The sequence below is a fragment of the Prunus mume genome, linkage group LG2, assembly GCF_029339155.1.
Source record: "Prunus mume cultivar Tortuosa linkage group LG2, ASM2933915v1, whole genome shotgun sequence".
NCBI classification, from domain to species: domain Eukaryota; kingdom Viridiplantae; phylum Streptophyta; class Magnoliopsida; order Rosales; family Rosaceae; genus Prunus; species Prunus mume.
In genome coordinates, this window is record NC_142699.1 from 24,449,625 (window position 1) to 24,470,806 (window position 21,182).

Genomic DNA, 21,182 nt, shown 5'->3' on the forward strand with positions numbered 1-21,182 from the left:
TTTTATAAAATTGGGCTGGATTTGTTTTGGGTGCTATTTAAATTTTTTTGTTGGACTTCTTTTTTAAGTTGATCAATGGCAATCATATAATTTATAGAAACTTAAACATCAATTTCTTATATAATAAATGAGTTTTTGGTGTATTTCTAAAGTGCATTCTATGTGGGGTTTTTTTTAGAATTTCAGCCCCTATTTTGGGTATATTAGTGAAGCTCCCTAAGAAAAATGGAAAACTCTTTAAAAAAAAATTGGAACAAACATTGTGACCCCTTGGGTTACGGGTCCTAGATCCGCCACTGTCTGTATCTGTACAACTCTGATGATAAAGGATATAAAGAGGAAGCGTAGGCTACATATGATAAACTTATATTGGTCCTAAATTAAAGCAATTGACTATCTGGACAAGGAAACAAATATTTACAGCTATTTCATATCTTAACCGTCTCTCTGAGTTTTTTGTTTTCTATTCGTCTCTTTTTGAAGTAGAGAACATACAAAAATACCTAACCTCTACGATATGCACATGTAATCTCAATCCAAATTTATAACATTCTGAAAAGAGGATATATGAATTACAAGAAATCTGTGACAATTAGTTGCGGACTTGCAGTGCATTCTCAATGGCTTTGAAATCTGACACAAGGTTTAGGAGGTGATATCCCAGGTCTTTTCAAAATTATCAATCTGCACAGCACCTAATAAGTTCATGATTTATCATTTTGATGAGGGGTTTTGCTCAACTTCCTTCAGCTGTCTTGAATGGTGGATAGAGTGCTGACCCTCAGGTAAGCAGTAAGCTCCTGTTTCTCTTTGGGTTTTCTTTCCTTCTTCTCTAAATTGGTAAAGGGTGGACTGTTAGGTGACCACCTACTTCTAGAATGGCAGGTGGAAGTTACATGGAGGTTAACTTTTTGTTTATAGACTTCGTTTTGGTTAATTTATTGCTCGAATGTCTATGGGAAGATCAATTAAAATTATAATACTAAAATGAAGCCAAAACTCGATGGAAATGAGAAAAGCATGTTACACATGATTTCCACTTACTCAGCGGGTAGTCAATTATATAGTTTATATATACAGCTAACAGACATAACCCTCTTCTCTGTTCTGGGTTTCTAGCCTTTGCACTAAGCTAGGATTGAAGTCGAAAAGCAGAGCAATGAGTTACAGGCCTGTTCCCGGTGAGCCTCCACCCCCACCCCCGCCAGGCAAGTGATCAAGTCACCAACCACATTTTCTTTAACCACCCTTCTGGTTCATGTTATATGTACTAATTGCTTGTTTTGACAAATACATGTTTTCCTTGCCTCCGCCAGGGTATGCACCACCGCCGCCGCCGCCGCCGCCACCCTCTCCCCCACCGCCGCCAGACTACCCTCCTCCTCCAGGCCCCCCACCACCACCTGGCTATCAGGGTTACTATTATCCGCCTCCGCCACCAAACCCAATTCCACCCCCGCCCCCTTCACACCAAGAGGATGGTGAACCTAACTGCTTTTCAGTCCTCAAAGGCTGGTATGTGCATGTTCTCCATATCCTTCTGTTACCACCAGCTCTTTAATTGTTTGATTTGATCATCATATTTGGCTTGAATTGAATAAATATGTGTTTTACTCTTTGTTCTTTTTCTATATTCTCTATAAAAAATTTAGGACAATAATTAAAATTACTTTTTGGCTTCCTTGGTTCTTCTCCCACCACTTTCACTGATCCCAACCTCTCGTGTTGCATTTGCAGTTTGGCTGCAATTTGTTGCTGCTGGATATTGGACGCATGCTGTAATTAGGCCCTTAGATGCATCTTATCTTTATTTATTTTGCTTTTGATAGATTGATTTGAGATGTCCTGCAGTAGTGTTGCAGTATTACTGGAAAATTGAACCTGTAGATGCACATTATGAAGACAAGTGCATGCTTTACATGATGAAGGGGAAGGCTTTCTTGTTTGACACTTTCATGTTTGCAATTGTAATCCTATATTTTAAGTTCCATTTCAAAGTTGTACTTGTACGTGTAACACTAGTGGAGTAGGCATCCTCAATTTGAACTTATAATATTGAAATATTAATTTACAATTTAGTATATATGGGCCAATAACCTCATTGTTTTACCAGAAAAGAACCATAGCCTCAATTGAGCTTACCTATCCAAAATCACTTCCCAACGAGAACCTTCAGTTGGAGTTTTGACAAGTAAAATCAGGTCATCTCCAATCATGGACTATATTCTAAATATAATCCTAAATTAATGCAAAACTCATTTCTAATTATGAACTAAATAAAATTTTGGCCACATTTAAAAGGCCATATTTGACCCTTTAACCCTCTAACCGAATCAAATATAACTCAGCTTTGACCTATGCCAAATTCATAGTTAATCCCACCATATATTTTTCAATCACCAAATATTAAAACACTCCCTCACTTGCCTTATTTAAAGCATTCTCAAAATAATAAAATATAAAAAAATCCTAAAATATAACCCTATATGATGAAAAAATTTAATCCTCCATTATTCTTTAAAAAATTAAAAAAAATTAATATTTTGGAAAGATAATTTAGCCCTGTACTACATTTAGTAGTATGATAGGAGATGACCTTAGTGTAGGTATGCAAACTCAATTTGAACTTATAATATTTAAAACATTAATTTACACTAAAGAATATAATATGTGTAGATATCTGAAACAAAGGTCACAATTTACAAACACATAAAACACACGGAAGCAAAGGACAGAATACAATGAATTACAGATTCAACTAATCCATAATCCTACAAACAAATCAACAAAACCAAAACTCTGAAAATCAAAACTCAAAGGAGGATGATGATCCTGGGGATCCAAAAGGAAAATTCATCTTCAAGCTCTAGCCAACAACCGGTTGCGCTGAATTCCCAGCTGTTCTGAAATCTGAGACACTGTCTAAGAGGTGATGGGATGCCTTTTCGAAATTAATAAATCCCATAAACCAGAATTCATGGCCATCTATGGTGACAATCTGAATGTACTTTTCTGGTGGACTCTCTTTCATGACCACAGGGTTCACTGTACCTATATTTGCCAAAGGTATCATCACCTGTTCAAGAACACAGATTTCCAGTCAATACAAATTACTTCCATCAATTTTCTCAAAAGAGTTCATTTAATTCAGTGTTATTTACCTTGTAGTAGCTCCAAGCTGCTTGTCCAGATGGGGTAGTGAAAGTTAAAGGACGATCGCTGCAGAAAGCAAGCCTGGCAGTTGAGAGATACAGAGTGCCAGCGACAGGACCTGTGGAACTGGAAAGGTAGCAGGCGAAGGTCTTCTTGAGCTTCTCGTTTGGATCAGTCGCGAAAATCTGCTTAAATAGAGACTCAAATCCACCTTCACTTATGGCTTTTGCCGTCAAGTTGACCTTCCCCCAGGCAGCTTCAGAAACAGAGGGCCCTGTTTTGAGGTTGTGCCAGATGTTTCTGGCTATGGTCTCGGCCTTGGCGCTCCAGGAATTGAACACGTGGATCGCAGGCTCAAAAGGGTTGTTGCTGGGCTTATTTACGGGAGCGCACTGGACATAGGGCTGCTGGTGGTGGTGAATTTGCTGGTGATCAGATGCTTTCCATTGGGCGGCTCTCTGGTTGTCTGGGTGGGCATTTGGGGCTGCTGGGGCTCCCATGATGTGGGTCCCATATTTCTTGGTGTCTTCCTCCTCTGCTGGAGATGATGAAGCTGAATGTGGTGGCGGTGGTGGCTGAGGCGTCTGTAGGTCCTGATGATCAGTAACAGTGGCAAGGGATGGAGAATTGGATTCTGGGTCTTTGGCTGCTTGAGATGATTGGTTATGGGGGTGTGTTTCTTCTGGTATGCCTGTCATGGTTAGTGAGTTTGATGAGCTGATAAATGATGGGTTTTCTTCTTTCTTTTGCTTTGTTTTCTTGTGTATATTATCAGTTGAGAGATAAAATGTGTTTTTATAGAGTGGAAGGTTCAGGAATTTCAAGAATATCTGAAAAAGTGACACGCGGCTCTGTTATGTGAATGCCTTTGCCTTTGCCTTTGCCTTTTCAGCGAAGCAAAGTGTTGTGTTTATTCAGGAAGCTAGCGGCAGAATTACAAGCTTTCGCTTGGCTTGCTTGACCAGGTGTTGCGCTCAGGACAAAAATCAAGAAGCTTCATAAGGATAATTAGTCTAACCTTGTCACCGACTGACCGTCATAAAAGCATTTGTAATAATCTACATTATTATGAGGAGCTTGCATTTATCCATAACTTTTCTCTTGTGAATTTCTTCTTTTTTTTTCCTTTCCCAAAGTAATAAGTTTTAAGTAACCTCATAAAGTTGATAAGCATGTTGTATGCCAAGTTGTTTATATCGATCCTTCCAAAGAAAATTAATGCATGGTTGTCGACACTGACATCGCTACGTTCCCGCCAGGTGTCCTCCTCCCCAATGCAGCACTGACACTTCAAAGAAACTTTGGAGAGAACACGGGTTTAATATTTCATTCGAGCAGAGAACTCAACAACGCATAACCACAGAAGTCAGCCAGATCATCGGATAAGGCAAACGAACAATGAGTTACCAACATATCCATGTTCAACATGAGCATCATCCCCCACCAGGCAAGCCATTTATAATACAATTGTAAATTTCCCCCGATTTTAGATTTGTTTAATTATCCAATAATAATTATTTGTGTTGGGTGTGCGACTATGAATTTTCAGGGTACCCACAAGAATATCCTCAGCCGCCGGACTTTCCACCTCCACCGCCACGGCCAGGGTTCCCAAATCCATCTCCTCCGCCACAGGAATATGGATATCAGGGTTACTTCTATGAAGGGTACCAACCCCCACCATCAGCTGCCCCACCTCCCCTCCACCCATACCACCACTACCACCAAGATGACTATGCCTGCGATTCTCTCTTTAAAAGCTGGTATGTATGTCTCTGCTTTCTATCTATTATATATCCCTATTAATATCTATTGTTTATGTTTATGTTCATGTTCATGGGGTCCAATCCAATCCAATCCAAGTTTCTATTTTTCATCCAATTGATTGTATATTTCCTGTTTCGAATCTCCTCAATATCATCAAGTAAAGTCAATAGTTGCATGTAACATCAAACATTGGATTGCAAGTGAATATATGCCGTTTCTTTTGTTTATCATCTGATATCTCCCCCTCGTTGGTTACAATTCGCAGTTTGGCTGCACTTTGCTGCTGCTGCTTGTTGGAGCGCTGCTGCTTCTAGATATGCATAGTAATAGCATGCTCTGCTGCTGCCATTGTATTCTTGGTTTCTGTTTTGCTCTTGATTTCTTACAAACCTCCAAGACTAAAATTCAATCAGTCTGTATGTCGTTAAACGCAGCTTGTGTTATTCTCAATAAATTAAACTGAGAAGCAAGTAGATTCAATTTTATGGCTTTGATGTCAAGTGTGGTGCAACTTTGATCGAATAGGATCCCAAAACCTTTTTAACATTCGAGAGGCTTGCTTTATACATGAGTTGAGTAGGTTTGGTGATGAAGGGTTGCCTTTGTCAAAAGCCCATTCTGATTCTTGGCATGCACGCTGGTTTGAAAATTCAACTTTGAGCTGGTTTAAGGTATGGGAGAAAAGCTTTGGATTAGCCATCAACGACACTCCACGTGAAACCCATTTTGTTGCCCATTTCCTTACTAATGCCGACCTAGCTGGTTTTATCTTTCTCTTTGTTTCTGGCTCTTTAAGAAAGAAAATAAAGTTCCAAAGTTTGAAAATATTACAAGTATGGCAGGCTGATCATCGGTTAGGATTAGGAGATCGACTATGACTAGCTCAATTCAGGCATTGACAAATGACAAACTTTGTCGATAACATTTCTTAATTACCAACTTATTCATATTAGAAATAGTAATTGTTGCTTCGTGATCAGAGCCAAGTCAAATTTTGAGTGAAAATTAATTCTACCTATCGAGTATAGGGACACCTTGTGATATTTATCAACAACAAAAAAGGTAATTGGTGGTTGTAAGCATAACGAATCACACACTAGATAAATTTAAATAGTTTATATATCAATCAGGTAATTCCTAAGCAATCTACGTTCTGATTCTCGGCTTGCCGCGTGTGGACAATCCACATAAGCAAGAAACAGTCGTGGGTTGAGCTGCTTCTTCCTTTTCGGTACGAAAATTCCTTATTTTAAGATGGTTTCCTTTTCTTTATTTAATTTCAAATCCAATTTATCAGAAAAAGTAAAAAAATACAAAGCACTAAAAAGGCCCCTGAGTCTGAGTCTCGAAAATGGACTCGGCACAAATATATTGTCTCGAAAATGAAAAAGAAAAAGAAAAATCAGAAGCGATGAACACTAAGTTTGGAACCCAAGTAACCGCCATCCTATAGATCCGCCTCTGTCGCCTAATATCGTCCTTCCTCTGCTCACTCAATCACAATTTCTCACACCTCGCAACCATGGCTCCTCCCAGTCTTCTCGGTCCTCCAGAGCTCACCAATCCCACCCACACCTCACCGCCCCAATCTCAACCCCTACCCGACCCCAAACCCGAACCCGCCACCGGCGAACCCTTCGTTGACCTCATGGTCTCAAATTTCAACGACATAGCGATGGACAACAAACTCCCGATGGGCTTGACCGAGAATAATTCCGCCACCTATCTCTCCACCGGCAACCCCTGCCTCGATTTCTTCTTCCACGTGGTGCCGGACACCCCCGCCGACTACGTCAACAACCAGCTCCCGCTGGCCTGGAGCCACAGCGCTCCGACCACGCTCAAGCTCATCTGCAACCTCCGAGGCGTACGCGGCACCGGAAAGTCTGACAAGGAAAACTTCCACACGGCGGCGGTTTGGCTCCACAACCACCACCCCAAAACCCTCGCATGCAATCTCAGGTCCTTTGCGGACTTCGGTTATTTCAAGGACCTGCCCGAGATTCTCTACCGCCTTCTAGAAGGCGAGGACGTGCGGAGGAAACAGAAGGATGCATTGAAGGAAAGAAAATCCGCCGGCGGCAGGAGGAAACAGAGGTTGGGCTGTGACTTGAGCCCCGAAGCCGTTCCGTTCAAGAAAATCAAGACCGGAGGAGAGAAAAAAGCCGCCAAAAAGGACATGTCGAAGGAGGAAAATGAAGCGAAGGCGAAGCAGTGGGTAAAATCGGAAAAGGAAAAGGCAAGCGTGTTGAGGAAGGAGAAGAAGATCGCCATGGCCAAGAAGGCGGTTGCCAGGTATGGATCCGACCCGGATTTCCGATTCTTGCACGAGAGGGTTTCGGATCTTTTCGCCGAGTTGTTGAAGGCCGATATGGAGAATTTGAAGTCGAATCAGAGCAACAAGATCAGCCTCGCGGCCAAGTGGTGCCCTTCGATTGACTCTTCGTTCGATCGAGCCACTCTAATCTGCGAGAGCATTGCGAGAAAGGTGTTCCCGCGCGAATCGTACAAGGAATACGAAGGCATGGAGGAAACCCATTACGCTTACAGAGTGAGAGATCGGCTGAGGAAAGATGTTCTGGTGCCGCTGAGGAAGGTGCTGGAGTTGCCGGAGGTTTATATGGGCGCGAAGCAGTGGGGTTCGCTTCCGTACAACAGAGTGGCGTCAGTGGCCATGAAGAATTACAAACGGTTCTTCCTGAAGCACGACGAGGAGAGGTTCAAGAAGTACTTGGAGGACGTGAAGGCCGGCAAGGCGAAGATGGCGGCCGGTGCTCTGCTTCCCCATGAGATTATTGGGTCTGTGGAGGAAGGCGACGTCGGGGAAGTGGCTGAGCTTCAATGGAAGAGAATGGTGGAGGACATGATGAAGTTGGGGAAGATGAAGAACTGCTTGGCGGTGTGTGACGTGTCCGGTAGCATGTGTGGGACCCCCATGGAGGTGGCGATATCGTTGGGGCTGTTGGTGTCTGAGCTGAGTGAGGACCCGTGGAAGAGGCTGGTGATCACATTCAGTGGGAATCCTCAGCTGCATTTGGTGAAAGGGGATGATCTGAAGACCAAGTGCCAGTTTGTGAGGGATATGGATTGGGGAACGAACACTGATTTTCAGAAGGTGTTTGATTTGCTGCTGAGGGTTGCGGTGAAGGGGAATTTGAAGCCGGAGAATATGATCAAGAGGGTGTTTGTGTTCAGCGACATGGAGTTTGATGAGGCTTCGGCCAACAGCTGGGAGACTGATTATGACGTGATACAGAATAAGTTTAGGGAGCATGGTTATGGGAATGTGATCCCACAGCTGGTGTTTTGGAATCTGAGGAACTCGAGGTCTACACCGGTGCCCGGGAATCAGCCCGGGGTGGCTCTGTTGAGTGGCTTCTCTAAGAACTTGCTGAAGCTCTTCATGGACAACGATGGGGAAATCCGACCAGATGAATTCATGGAATTAGCTATCTCTGGAGAAGAATATCAGAAGCTGGTTGTGCATGATTGATTTATCAACCGATGAGTTTAGTTGGAGTTTTGTATGTAAATAAATGGGGATAATGCAGCTAGCTTGTGTTATGTTTCAATTTTGTGCAAGGCCAAAAAGGTGAAATGAAATGAGAATGAATAGTTTTGGTCATACATGTATATACATATCTCTGTTCATTTCTACAATTGTTTCTATGCTTGTTTTCTTTCATCCGAGGAAATAAAATTTTACGTAGGTGTGAATTTTTATAATCTCTATACGCTAACCACATGACATGACACAGTGAAAACTTGAAAAATCCAGGCACAGTAGGTTTTTGCCATCTCTCGTCTATGTTTTGAGTTCAATGGAAAATTTTGAAAAGTCAAACTTGAATGGCAATAGTCTCATAAATGTTAAACCAGACTGAAAACTAATGAGGAAATAACAAACGGATTCAAAATTTTCCCAACTCAATGGTAAGGCCATAGGCTGGCTTCTTGTAAACTGAACTCAAGTTTTCAGTATCAGGAACCCAACCCATTTACTAAAAGTTGGGTTCCCAGCTCTATCGTACAGGGATAGCTTGCAGGGATTCAATGGCCCATTTCAAATCAGCCCACAATCTATCCACCAACGAAGAGTATCACAAAAGAATAAAAAAGAGAAGCTATGGTTCGGTCGGCCGGGCAGCAACCCCCTTGTCAAAATCTACACTCAAGATCAACATTTTATAATATTATTTTCTTGTGAAACAGTTTGCATGAATTAGTATCATTTTGAACTATTATTCAAACTCAAATTTGAAATTATTGTATATCAAGAATTTTTCAGGAAAAAAGCAATATTCGAATGAGGATTTAAACATTTTTTAACTATAACGGTATAAAATTAAAACATATAAGGATCTGTTATAAATGATGGATGACTCACAGGTTAAAAGTGAGGAACAATATTGGAAATTAAATATCATGTTTTACTAAAAGTTGAAGACTTATAGGCTTAATCACTATTTACAAACAGTAAGAAGCAATTATTGTGGTTGTAGAGTGAATGTTTTGGATAAGGCTCATTCACTTAGAACTCCAATGGTCGTTCGGTCTCTTGACACAAAGGCTCTGTCCACCACCTACATCTTCACCGTCTCCACCTCAAGCACCACCTCCACCACTTCCACCTCCACAAGCACCATCTCAACCACCATTACCACCTCCACCTCCACAATTGTCATCCCCACCACCACTACGACCACAACCACCACCTCCACCACCACCTCTTTCACCACCATCTTTACCTCCATCTCTTTCACCACCTCCACTACCACCACATAATTAACGTATAACAATTTCAACATCATATCTACTTGAGTCATTATTCATAGTTACGACAGTTTGTATTAAAATTTACTAAGGTTTTTACACAACTTTTTGTACTAATGTCACTTTAAAAGAATTATTTACCAAATATGGAGCTATTTTACTTTACAGTTAATTATTTTCAAAGCACAGCATAAGCAAATTTTTTTTTAAAAGTGACAGCAATCCTAAACTGGCCCTAAAAAGGATCTATATCGTCCAAAAGGGGATGATGAAATTATCCTTAGTCCATAAGTACCATATCTTATTGCAATAGGTGCTTCATTATACTTAGCACAATGTACTAGACCAGACATAGTATTTTCAGTAAATCTGTTATCAAGATACAACGCTACCTCAACAAATCGACATTGGACCGGTATCAAACATATTCGATGATATCTTCTTGGGACAACATACATGGGCTTATCCTATTCCAGTGAATCGACCAATGCGCCGAGTCTTTTTGGATATGCTGAAGCAGGATACCTCTCTTATCTGCATAAAGGTTGTTCACAAATTGGGCATATGTTTACATGTGGAGGTACTGCAATCTATGGCGCTCAACAAAACAAATGTTGGTTGCTACATCTTCCAATCACTTAGAAATACCTGCCCTTCATGAAGCCAATCATGAATGTATTTAGTTGAGGTCAGTGATCCATCACATCCGAAGCACATATGCCTTACCCTCAGCAACAGACACTCCAACCATCCTGAATGAAGACAATGCTTTGCATTGCTTACATCAAATGATGATACATCAAAGGTGATAGGACCAAACACATATCACCAAATTTTTTCTACACATATGAGCTTCAGAAGAGTCAAGAAATCAAAGTCAGACAATTCCGTTCAAGCAAGTTGTACGGTGGAGGTAAGGCTTCATATGACAGGTTTCACCTTTCTTTCTTCTTTTTTTTTTTTTTTTTTTTGTCATGGCCTTTTGGACAGAGACTTAAAAAAAAGCTTTATATCGTAAATGGTCATTGAGTTTAGCAAAATTATCACCTTTCGTCCTTATATATATATATATATATATATATTTGGTGACATTAATGGTCCTTAAGGTTACTCTTTATACATCAAATTGGGGCCTATAGTTAGCTTCTGTCAAATTTTTCATTAAAGTGCTAACATGGCGCATATATGGAGCCCACACATCCAATTATATTAAGCCAAGTGGATTTTGAATAAAAGATACCATAAAAATTAAAATCCATAAAAAAAAAAAGATAAAGGAGAATAAAAACTTCAATTTTAAAAAGATTTTGCAGCCATCTCTCTCTCTCTCTCTCTCTCTCTCTCTCTCTCTCTAAACCAACCCCCAACCCCAACCAGCCCCACCCGCAGTGCAAAAGCCCTTTCTTCTGCTCTCACTCAACTTAATGTTCATGACCAATTTTGTATTTCCTGCCATCTTCTTTTCTTGATTCTTTCTTGGAAGAGAGCAAGGTCTAAAATATCGATAGTCCAAAAACACAGAAATTTTGATGGAAATATCGAGATATTATTGATATCAATAAAAATTGAATAAAAACCTTGGAAATTTTTACTGAAACTTTGGAGGATATTTATTTAGTCAATTATCTATTAGTTTATACAAAAAATTGGAAGGAAATGCATTGCATGATGGGTTTAACTTATTTAAATTGATTATATAGCGAGCTGACAAACACTGTAAGTATAGAAAATATGTAGTACTTAATGAAAGAAGATTAAACACACCATAATGATTTATATATAATGATTTACTTCAATATTTTACAATTTATATATTATATGGTAAGATACATGAGTGACTTAGTACCACATAGAGTTTCCCTTTACGTATTATTAAAAAAACCTAAGCTACATGGTGGTTAAGGCGTTGGAGGAATGAAATGGTAGGGGTTTGAATCTCTTTTGCGTGTGTGCTTTGTGTTTTCTTTTCTTTTTTCCATTATATCGATATTTTTGATATTATAGCGATATTTTGACAAAATATTGCTGAAGTGTGAGTGAAATTATCGACATCGATATTTTTCGATATTATCGATATTTATACGATATGTGTAAACGTTTCGAAATATCCGTGACCTGAAAAAATGATAATATCCTCAATATTTCGTCGATATTATCGATATTTAAGACTATGGGGAAGAGAGAGAGAGAGAGAAAGAGAGATGGAGGGAAGATGAGGGGGAGGGATTGATTCAATTGTTTACTTATTGAACTTTTAATCTCCTTTTTCCTCAATTTTGTAGCCCATTTTTTAGGCTTTTTTTTTTTAATGGATGTTAATGTTTATGATATCTTTTATTTAAATCCACTTGGCTTTATATAATTGGATGTGTGGGGTTATTCATTTTATTAGTCCTTGAACTTAGACCCGATTGAGTCTCTCAATTTCCAAAATCGTTCTCATAGTCCTTTAACTTTAGTTTCATTAGGACAATGGTCATGCCTTCAATTTTGTTAACTTTTCTGTTAAATGTAGTGGTAAAATGGTATTTTTATTTTTATTTTATTTTAAATTGATTAAAATATGAATAAAATATTTAAAACAAAATAAAATTAGAAAAAAAATTTAAGTTGTTAGGAATAAGAACTAATTTTTAATTTTTAGTCTGGCTGAGGATAGGAATAAGATTTTTTAATTTTTAGTTTCTAATTTTTAATTTTATTTTTTGGGTAAAAGGAATATTCAAAAATTGAAAATTAAAAATAATACAAAAATACCATTTTACCCATGCATTTAACAGAAAAAGTTAACAAAATTGACGGCAGGACCATTTGTCCTAATGAAACTAAAGTTGAAGGATCACGGGAACAATTATAGAAATTGATGGACTCAAATGCAAATCGGGTCAAAGTTCAGGGACTAATAAAACGAATAACCATGGATGTGTGGGCTCCACATATGTGCCATGTAAGCATTCTAACATAAAATTTGACGGAAGCGAACGTTATGGACCAATTTGACGTATAAATGGTAACCTTAAGAACCATTAATGTTACAAAAAAAATATTAAGAACGAAATGTGATAATTTCGTTAACTTCATGGACTATTTTTAATAAAAAGCCAAAACAAAAAAAGATATGTGTGCAGCCCAGCAACACAGGCACAACAAACATAAAGGAGTTTTGTTGAGTCATTTCATCGAGTGGTTGGTGGGCACTTCCATGGCAAACTAGAGGGGCAAATTTTGCCACCTCCAAAGTAGAGCCGAGCCACATTGGGACCAGTGTGGTCCCAGGCTCCCACTCAAGTTTTTTATTATTTATAAATATTTTAAAAGTAATATACTATTATGTATTTCTATATATATATTATTTCAAATACTTTACGTTTTGATATGTACCTACATGTGTCGTGGCTAACCTATTAAGGCCAGCCACTATTTCAAATTGCCTCTTTGCTCAACTGGTGATGGTTTTTGTCATTTTACTTTTATTTATTTTTATATTACTCCATTTATTTAAGTTTACAATGTAAATAAGGAAGTACCACCTATTTGGATTCAAATAAAAATACTAAAAAATAAAATTCCCACCAAATCAAAAAAATGAAAAATAGGTTTTAGTGCAAAATATGATTTAGGCTAAAAATGATGGCTCATTAAGTCAATATATATTTCATACTAAAATCCCATAAAATCAAGTTTTCTTATTTGATGTGTAAGGAATAAAAGCTGCCAAAAATTATCTTGAGAAAATGATTATTCCAAAAAAAAAAAAAAATTCATACTTAGTCAATATTTTTACATAAAACATTTTTTATATATTATATGAATGCATGAAGGGACCTAAGGTTTTTTTAGTTTGTGAAATTTTTATTTTTTCTTTCTATTGGGTTTAATGGGGGAAAAAGCTTTAAAGATATTTGCTAAACCGCTACTCTTTGTCTATCTCTTGCAATTTTTCTTGCTTAGAATGTATTTGTATATCCCTTTGTTGAGGAAAATTATGATTGCAACCAATAAGCAATATAATTCTTGACATATGTATATATATAGGGGGCGGATCCGTGGCACCGTAAATTTGACACAAGTTTTGACACAATTTTTTAACCATTAGATTAGGCTACAATGAATGGTTAAGATTAAACAAATTAATTCTTTTTCTTTAAATAATTATTTGTTTAAATTAATTTTAATTAACTTACTATAATATTTTATCTCTCTTCATTTATGTTTTCCCAGCTTCCTAAAAGCATTAACATATTCTCTTACGTCATCTTCTTCTTCATGCCTTCACTTCTGTTTTTTCTTCTTCTTCTTCCAAATCTTCCTTCTGCACTTGACAGTTTCTCTATCACTACCAGCACTAAACAAGAAGTAGCTCTTCTCCCTCCCATATTTCACATGTTAGCCATTAATTTTTTCCCCCTAAGATTTCAATCAATATAATAAATAAATAAATGGTATGATCTAATTCTCTGAGTATGAAAAAAAAAAAATTATGATCTTTTTTTTTTATTCGTTTGGGGTTTGGTTCAACTACTGTCTCTTTCTATCTTGCAGCAAAGTTTGGAAAGGTTTATCTTGCAGTCTTGTATGTTGGTTCTTTTGTTATGTTCTTGAGCTTTGAGTCTCTAAATCCTTAGATTACTTTCAATTCGAATTTCTTTTTCCTCTTACATTTGTGGATTTCTTAATGTCTTTTACCATGAGAAGTTCAAGTTCATTCTCAAACAGTTTAGCATCTAACTGCAGCAAAAAGTATCCATAGCTTCTTAGCACAATTAACAATTAAGATTTTCAAACAATCTCCATAATATTTAGCGAAAATTGCATGAAGTGTTGGAGTGGAAAAATCTGAAATAGATCCTTGTGTGTTTGGAGATCAACTGAGATGAGAACTTTGTTTCCAGATAAAGGAAAAACAATTAAATAAAAAAAAGTTCAAACTCAAAACATGAGAATAAATGAGATTGGAGGAGATGGAGAGATTTTAGCCTACATTTATGCTACCTTGAAAAGTGGTGAGTTTAATATTTTATTTTATTTGTTATGTTATCAAAATAAAATAAATAAATAATAAAATCCCATTTAATCTTAGCCCTTGAAAGTGCTTGCATCTAAAGGCTATAAAATTGTGTCAAAACTTGTGGTGCCACGGATCCGCCCCCATATATATATATATATATATATATTATTTTTTGTATGTATTGTCAGTTCGAATTTTTATTCTTTATAATTTGTAAGAGGCCGCACACACATGAAATTCTAACTTCCCCACTGCTCCAAAGCATTTTTCGGTGAGGGGCACCTCTTTGCATCTTTGTGGCTGTGGATCCGCCAATACTTATAGATGATGTTGAAAATATAACATGTCAAGAGAAACACAACCCATATATAAAATCATACTGAATATTATATTTTTGTCAACAAAAAAATATTCAGTATGATTTTATATATTATGTAACATGGATCTATGATGTGGTAATTAAACATAGTGCGTTAGGTTAGCTCAGCCTAAAATTAAATGAGATTCGACCTACACAATTGTAAATTGCATTTAAAACCTCATCATCTGATTCTAGTGTTTTGATGCATAATTAAAATTAAAAAAAATTTGTACAGCTTAATGGAAAACTCACGGAACTCTAGCCCCCTCCTCAAAAAACTCACGGTCTATGCTTGACTTTTGTAGACTTGTAATTTTTATGTTGGACTTCTTTGATCATTTATGACTATGTGTGGAGATACAGTTGTGCATCTAGTGTTGTTAGTGTAGTTCTCCGTATTTGGATTAACCTTTTATGATTATTGCACTTCTATATTTGTAATAACCTTGTGTGGCTATCTGTATTTGTACATGTTTTTGTGATTGTAGACCTTTGTGCTTGAATTATAAATACAATATATCATTTTATCTATATAAAAAAAAGTAAAATAAATTGTCATGCGTACGTGTACCTAAACTCAACCCTAGTGTGACATAGGACAGCTTTCTTTAAATATGGCAAACCACTGCAAGGGCATTGCAATCCATCTTGGTAAGATTTAGTATTATTCACACGAAACACGTGCAGATCTTATTATAAAGACTTCAACAAGAGTTTTTTTTTTTTAGTTGTTGCCGAAATTAAAGAAGAGTTGAACAACCGCAAAATCTTCAGTGCGGTGGGGCCAAGCCAAAGACCTGTCAGTCACGTTGTTCAAATGTTGCTTAATTATTAATTAATTAGAAAACGTATCCCTTTTATTATTTTATTTTATAAGCTGTTGCTTTGGGGAATCTCTCTCAACGAAAATTCTCAATCCATGGAGGTAGGGATTAGTAGGAAGGAACGGTGTGGACGACAAAGCCGACGACTTTTGCCGTCACACTCTTGTATTTCTCGTGAGTGGCGTCCAATCCAGAATTAACACGTGGCTACATGGCAATGTCCGGGATTTTATTCACGTGATTATTGATCTTGTTCGTTTTGGTTTTCCTTTCACGTCACTGCCCACTGCCCACTGCCCACTGCGCACATAAATAAATAAATAAATAAAATCATAATTCCTTCCTACCCCCCATTTCCCCAACAAGCACAAATCCATTGTTTTTCGCCAACTTTGCTTGAAAATTGCCTTCCAATTTCTCTTTCTTGTTGGTACTGAAATTTCCTGCCATTTTCATCATGATACCGATGTATCAGGCAGGCAGGCAGGCAGGCAAAATGGATTCAGCAGATCAAAAATTTCTTTCTTCTACTATGGTTTATTCAATCTTTCAAGATTAGTGGGGCCGATAATGAGATTCAAGGATCCTAAAAATCTGTTTATATCACACTTTAGACAAATCAAGACAATAAAAAGAGCACCAAACAAAATGTGATGCAACAGATAATCGATATTATCCAAACAAATATCCGAATTATCGAAAATATAATTGATAGAATAATTAAAATTTGGGGCTCCTTGGGTGACCGCTTTATGGGAATGTCCCGGAGATAATTCTTTTTTTAAAAAAAATACAAGCGATAATCTAAATTACAAGGAGTTTCTCATACACATTATCAAGATGTTATAAGGTTCGAACTTGAAACCCTTGAATATGCAAGTCAATGCCTTTTCCACTTTATAAAAAAAAATTGTGATCGGAAGCATACCAACTAATCCACATATAAGTGGAATTTTACCACTCCAAATTTAAAAAGCATATTTTTTTCTCTTGAAAAATAAAAAAATAGTGTTTTTCCATATATGAAATGAACGGATAATGAAGCATGTAAGAGTTGTTGAGAGTATTTGTCCCACATTGAAAAGTTAAGGGATCAAACCTGAGTTTATAAGGGGTTAGACTACTCCTCACATTGCCAATTGATTTTGAGGTGAAACTTCAACTTCCTTCAAATAAAACAAACTTCACGTTGTCCATATTATAAATAAGACAACACATGAACCAAATCAAACTTGATATGATAGAACACAAATGCAAATACTCCAATTATAATGCGTATATCCTTGACATGAACGACAATTGCATTGCAGTTGCACCAATAAAGAAAGAGTAGGAAATGGGTTACATTGAGTAGATCCATGTGTTTTTGGTAAAAACGCACCAAAATGGTCAAGTAGTATTGAATGCCAAGCATTTTATGATCTTCACCAAATAGTCATGTGCCTTTGCACCCCAATTATATGTGCACATGAATCTAATCATAAATCCAATAATCAAGGCTATTACTAGATAAGCTTAAATGATTACAAAGATCACAACGTGACAAAGGGACCAATTACATTAATGAGCTTAAAAGACAAACAAGTTTAAGTAAAAAATAAATAAATAGGCTCACCTAATTTTTGCCCCCCGCCGTAAGGTACTTATATGTTTAAACATTTCATAATTTATTTTTGGACAGCCATTGACAAACCATGTAACACACTCGATACTGTCTTCTTGCCTAAGCAAGCATCCCTACAAAACATAAAAATGTGACAAAATTTGACCACTGAATTTTAAAAATTAATAATGATTAAAAATTCAAAGCAAGAAAAGTAAAAGCAAGAGAACATTCAAAAGCACTGAAAAGAAAAAAAAGAATGAAAAAAAAGGGGGGGGTTCGGAAATTGGAATAGTCATCTCATATTGCTGAAATCGAAAGGCATCTAGAAAAGCAAAGACCACGAGGTTTTACTCCGGCGAGTCTCAAAAACCACGAGGTCCAAACAAAAGTTGAACCACATCACACGTGTCAAGTCATTGAGAGGCTATTGGGTACACACACACAGGGATTAAGACCTACACACCACCAAACAATTGTCAAGTGGCCATTTGGAGCCTTACAATAATTTTTATTATGTTTTAATTTTTGGGTTAAGAGTGTATTAGTTGGACCAGCTTCTTCCTCTCTCTCTCTCTCTCTCTCTCTTTTCTGATTGTACCTCGTGGAAGACGTGTGCACATTAAAGCACTCAAAAACAGTCCTCTCTGTCTGCCTGTCTCTTTCTCAGCTTTCTTAACATGAATCTCGTGCCTCTTTTAAGACCCTCCCTCTCCCTCCCTGTCCTATTTAGAGAAAAACCCACTCCCGCCTTGTCATTTAAGTCGCTCCTCCAACTTCTCCAACATTCCCCCAAACAAGCAATTTAGCAAACAGTTTGTGAGCATGTCCAGGGCAACGGTTGAGCTCGATTTCTTCGGCATGGATCAGCATCGCGACCCTTCCTCCTCCTCCAAATCCCAGTTCCAGAAGTTCCTTCATCGCCAGAGAAGCTTCAGGGGCATTCAGAATGCCATGTCCAAGATCAAGCCTCAGGTTCTCAAATCTGTGATTGCGTCTGGTTCAGTCCTTCTCAACCACCACCCCCACGGCTCTGAAACTCCAATGGCTTCAAGGAAATCCTTATCCGTGCCGTCCAGCCCCAAAGCAGAGAAAATCCCATTTCCCTCTTTGCCTGTTTACATTCCCACCGGCACCTCTGTCTCTTCTTTCATGCCCGCTCCCGCTGCTGCTTCAGAAAAGCTTGAAGAAACAACAACGCCTCTGACGATTTTCTACAACGGAACCGTCTATGTTTTCGATGTCCCTCGCGACAAGGTTTGTTCTCTTCTTTCTAAGCCTCATACGTATGTGTTCACAGAAAAGTTTAGAGTATTTGGTTTTGGTTCAATTGTTAACCGTTGAGAGACAAATGCTTGGAATTGTTTAGGCTGAGAGCCTATTGAAGCTTGCCTTGGAAGGAAACTCGGCCAAAGCTGCGGAATCAGCGTTAGCTGTGGATTCAAAACTTGCTCCTCACTCAAGCGACCAGCAACAGCTTCTGGATCCTCTTGACGGAGGTCAGTTGACTGCCTTTTTATTTTCAGTTTTCCTAAATGCTCGACTATTTTCTGCTTATTTTCCTTCAACTCTGATACTCGTATTAATTTGAATTATTGTGTATAGTCTTGGAGAGGAAACTTCGTTTAAACGCTAAACCCTTGGTAAATAATAATAACCCATTCTCACTTTGCCTTTGTTAACTACAAACTTTGCTATTAAAAATCCAAGATAAACCTTAATAAGAAGTAAAGTAGCAATTTTTCTCATCATGAAATATATATATCTTCTATCGAGGATCCTTCAAATTGGACACCTTTTAGAGTCTCCTAAGAATTTTTTTTTCAACGATCCAAACTATTTATTTTTTAAGTCTACATTCATAAATCATCTTGCAAAAAATTAGACAGAATTTTGTTATTTGAAATTTTTACGTGTTCTTATATTTAATTTTAATTACTTTTGCAGATTTACCAATTTTCCGCAGAAAGTCACTGCAGAGGTTCCTAGAGAAGCGCAAAGAAAGGTAACCCACAAAACCAATTTCTTGCTTCATATATTTTTACCCTGCATAAATTTATTTATTTTCTTTCTTTTGGTGAACTGCATAAAAACTCCAGATTTTTTTTTCCCATGTATTTTATGCATTATAATTAATGAAGTTAAGCCTGACCCTGATCAGAAAAATAACAACGCGTTTTTTTCTTTTTTGATATGAACACAGGTTGCATTCGGTGTCCCCATTTCCCTCCCATGCCTAAGAAGCTTGCTTTATATTATAATATACGCGTTTTGACAACCACAAGTTCACAACCACAAGGCAAGGCAGCAGAAGAAAGAAGACTCATTCCAAAGTCCTTTTTAGAAACACTTAATTAGTACTAGGCTGAGAAGATAAAGATAAGACCGACTCTAGAGTAGTTGTTATGTTGGTTTCCTTCTCAAAAGCACTTCTCCCGCTTATATCCCAATACTCCTTTTTTCTCGAGTAGATTTGGTCATTCACGTTTTACTCAAGGGCCTTGACTCTTGTTGGGGCAAACCCTACCCACCTAGCAGCTACCTATTATTATTCGTTTGTCTCCTTCCTCACACTTTCATTTCATGTGCTCTTCCAATGTGAACATGAGACCATCCCTTCTTTTATTTGTAATTCTAAGGTTATTTTATTAGTATTATTAGTCACATGTTGTATACTCTAAAGCATCTCCAGGAGAGTCTCCAAATTTTAGCCAAATTTTGGCTAAAATAACTAGAAAGCTATTATAATAAACAACTTAAAAGATGTTTCCTCCAACAATGTTTTCTATTTTGGTTAATTTGAAATATTTTATTATAATTTTCTCTTTCTCTTTCTCCCTCTTTCTCTTGCAAATCCAATATATTAAAATAAATAAATAAATAAATAAAGTAGAAACCCAACCCCACCAATCTCCCAAATGTCTATATCTCTCTCCATTTTTCTCTCTCCTCCTAGCCAAACTCTCTCTCCTCCTTGCTAGACATAGAGAGCCAAAAGTTGATTCTCCAAAATAGAGAGCCAAGTAGGGAGTCATGGAGGAGGATTTTCCTTCTTTTTAGCTAAAGTAGCTAGGATAAGAGGATAGAGAGTCTGTTTGAGATGTTCAAACCCAATATTTGCAAACCCAAGTTGATATATTTTATATTAATATTGAATTTCGTGGAATCATGTGTTTTGGCTTTGCTACCTATTTTGGTCCCCTTTGGAATCAATTTGAATTCGTCTTGTTTGTACTTTAATGGCTTATCTAAATTGAAATTTGGAAACGTGTGTGTTTTTTATGTAGATTGAAAACATAGTCGTCGACATATGTAAGTTAGGCTAGTTTATCAGTTAGTGAGCCCAACACCTTGCACTCAAATTTGAATCTCCATTCCTCAGAAAACCACTTGAGCTACAAACTTCTAATTTAAAATAGTTTAAACTATTATTTGTATTTCAAAAAAAATTAACCAACTTAGTTTAGATGACCATTTTTTTTAAAATTTGTAATTTTATAATGCACGAATTTTCAACACAAAGAAGCTGATTATTTATTCTCTGCCCTCGAATTGAAAGATTTTGAATTTTGGTTTAGCTCTTCTTGTTGAGACATGCATTCACTTTATAAACTTTAACTAATGAGTGGTTAGGTTAAGAGTTGGTAAAGGATAGGAATACTACTACACCCAACAAAATGTTATTTACTTTAG

The 21,182-nt window shown here is 37.3% G+C and overlaps 5 protein-coding genes across 7 annotated transcripts; 4 read left to right on the forward strand and 1 right to left on the reverse strand.

Moving 5' to 3' along the window:
- Nucleotides 1-611: 611 nt before the first annotated feature.
- Nucleotides 612-2,081, forward strand: LOC103322237 (uncharacterized). Its single transcript, XM_089045903.1, has 4 exons — nucleotides 612-785; nucleotides 1,120-1,208; nucleotides 1,317-1,515; nucleotides 1,738-2,081. The coding sequence occupies exons 1-4, from the start codon at nucleotides 760-762 to the stop codon at nucleotides 1,784-1,786; spliced, it is 363 nt and encodes a 120-aa protein (XP_088902029.1). The 5' UTR covers nucleotides 612-759; the 3' UTR covers nucleotides 1,787-2,081.
- Nucleotides 2,082-2,648: 567 nt separating this feature from the next.
- On the reverse strand, nucleotides 2,649-4,012 carry LOC103322238 (GRAM domain family protein). The gene is made up of 2 exons (XM_008224135.2): nucleotides 3,162-4,012; nucleotides 2,649-3,076 (listed from the first exon to the last, which is right to left on the reverse strand). The coding sequence occupies exons 1-2, from the start codon at nucleotides 3,849-3,851 to the stop codon at nucleotides 2,867-2,869; spliced, it is 900 nt and encodes a 299-aa protein (XP_008222357.1). The 5' UTR covers nucleotides 3,852-4,012; the 3' UTR covers nucleotides 2,649-2,866.
- Nucleotides 4,013-4,068: 56 nt separating this feature from the next.
- LOC103322240 (uncharacterized) lies at nucleotides 4,069-5,420 on the forward strand. 2 transcript variants are annotated; one of them, XM_008224137.2, is made up of 4 exons: nucleotides 4,069-4,203; nucleotides 4,413-4,600; nucleotides 4,703-4,916; nucleotides 5,186-5,420. In XM_008224137.2, the coding sequence occupies exons 2-4, from the start codon at nucleotides 4,552-4,554 to the stop codon at nucleotides 5,232-5,234; spliced, it is 312 nt and encodes a 103-aa protein (XP_008222359.2). In that variant the 5' UTR covers nucleotides 4,069-4,203; nucleotides 4,413-4,551; the 3' UTR covers nucleotides 5,235-5,420. The 2 variants fall into 2 exon arrangements, with proteins under 2 accessions (XP_008222359.2, XP_088902031.1); XM_089045905.1 differs by lacking the exon at nucleotides 4,069-4,203 and having other exon boundaries at nucleotides 4,397-4,600.
- An 818-nt stretch (nucleotides 5,421-6,238) lies between these two features.
- Nucleotides 6,239-8,545, forward strand: LOC103322241 (Uncharacterized conserved protein UCP015417, vWA). The gene has a single exon (XM_008224138.3). It carries the CDS (start codon nucleotides 6,443-6,445, stop codon nucleotides 8,411-8,413), a length of 1,971 nt encoding a protein of 656 aa, XP_008222360.2. The 5' UTR covers nucleotides 6,239-6,442; the 3' UTR covers nucleotides 8,414-8,545.
- A 9,652-nt stretch (nucleotides 8,546-18,197) lies between these two features.
- On the forward strand, nucleotides 18,198-20,655 carry JAZ10 (jasmonate-zim-domain protein 10). Of its 2 annotated transcripts, XM_008224140.2 has the most exons (4): nucleotides 18,216-18,746; nucleotides 18,859-18,988; nucleotides 19,437-19,494; nucleotides 19,693-20,655. In XM_008224140.2, the coding sequence occupies exons 1-4, from the start codon at nucleotides 18,315-18,317 to the stop codon at nucleotides 19,727-19,729; spliced, it is 657 nt and encodes a 218-aa protein (XP_008222362.2). In that variant the 5' UTR covers nucleotides 18,216-18,314; the 3' UTR covers nucleotides 19,730-20,655. The 2 variants fall into 2 exon arrangements, with proteins under 2 accessions (XP_088903091.1, XP_008222362.2); XM_089046965.1 differs by lacking the exon at nucleotides 19,693-20,655 and having other exon boundaries at nucleotides 18,198-18,746; nucleotides 19,437-19,498.
- Nucleotides 20,656-21,182: the final 527 nt, after the last annotated feature.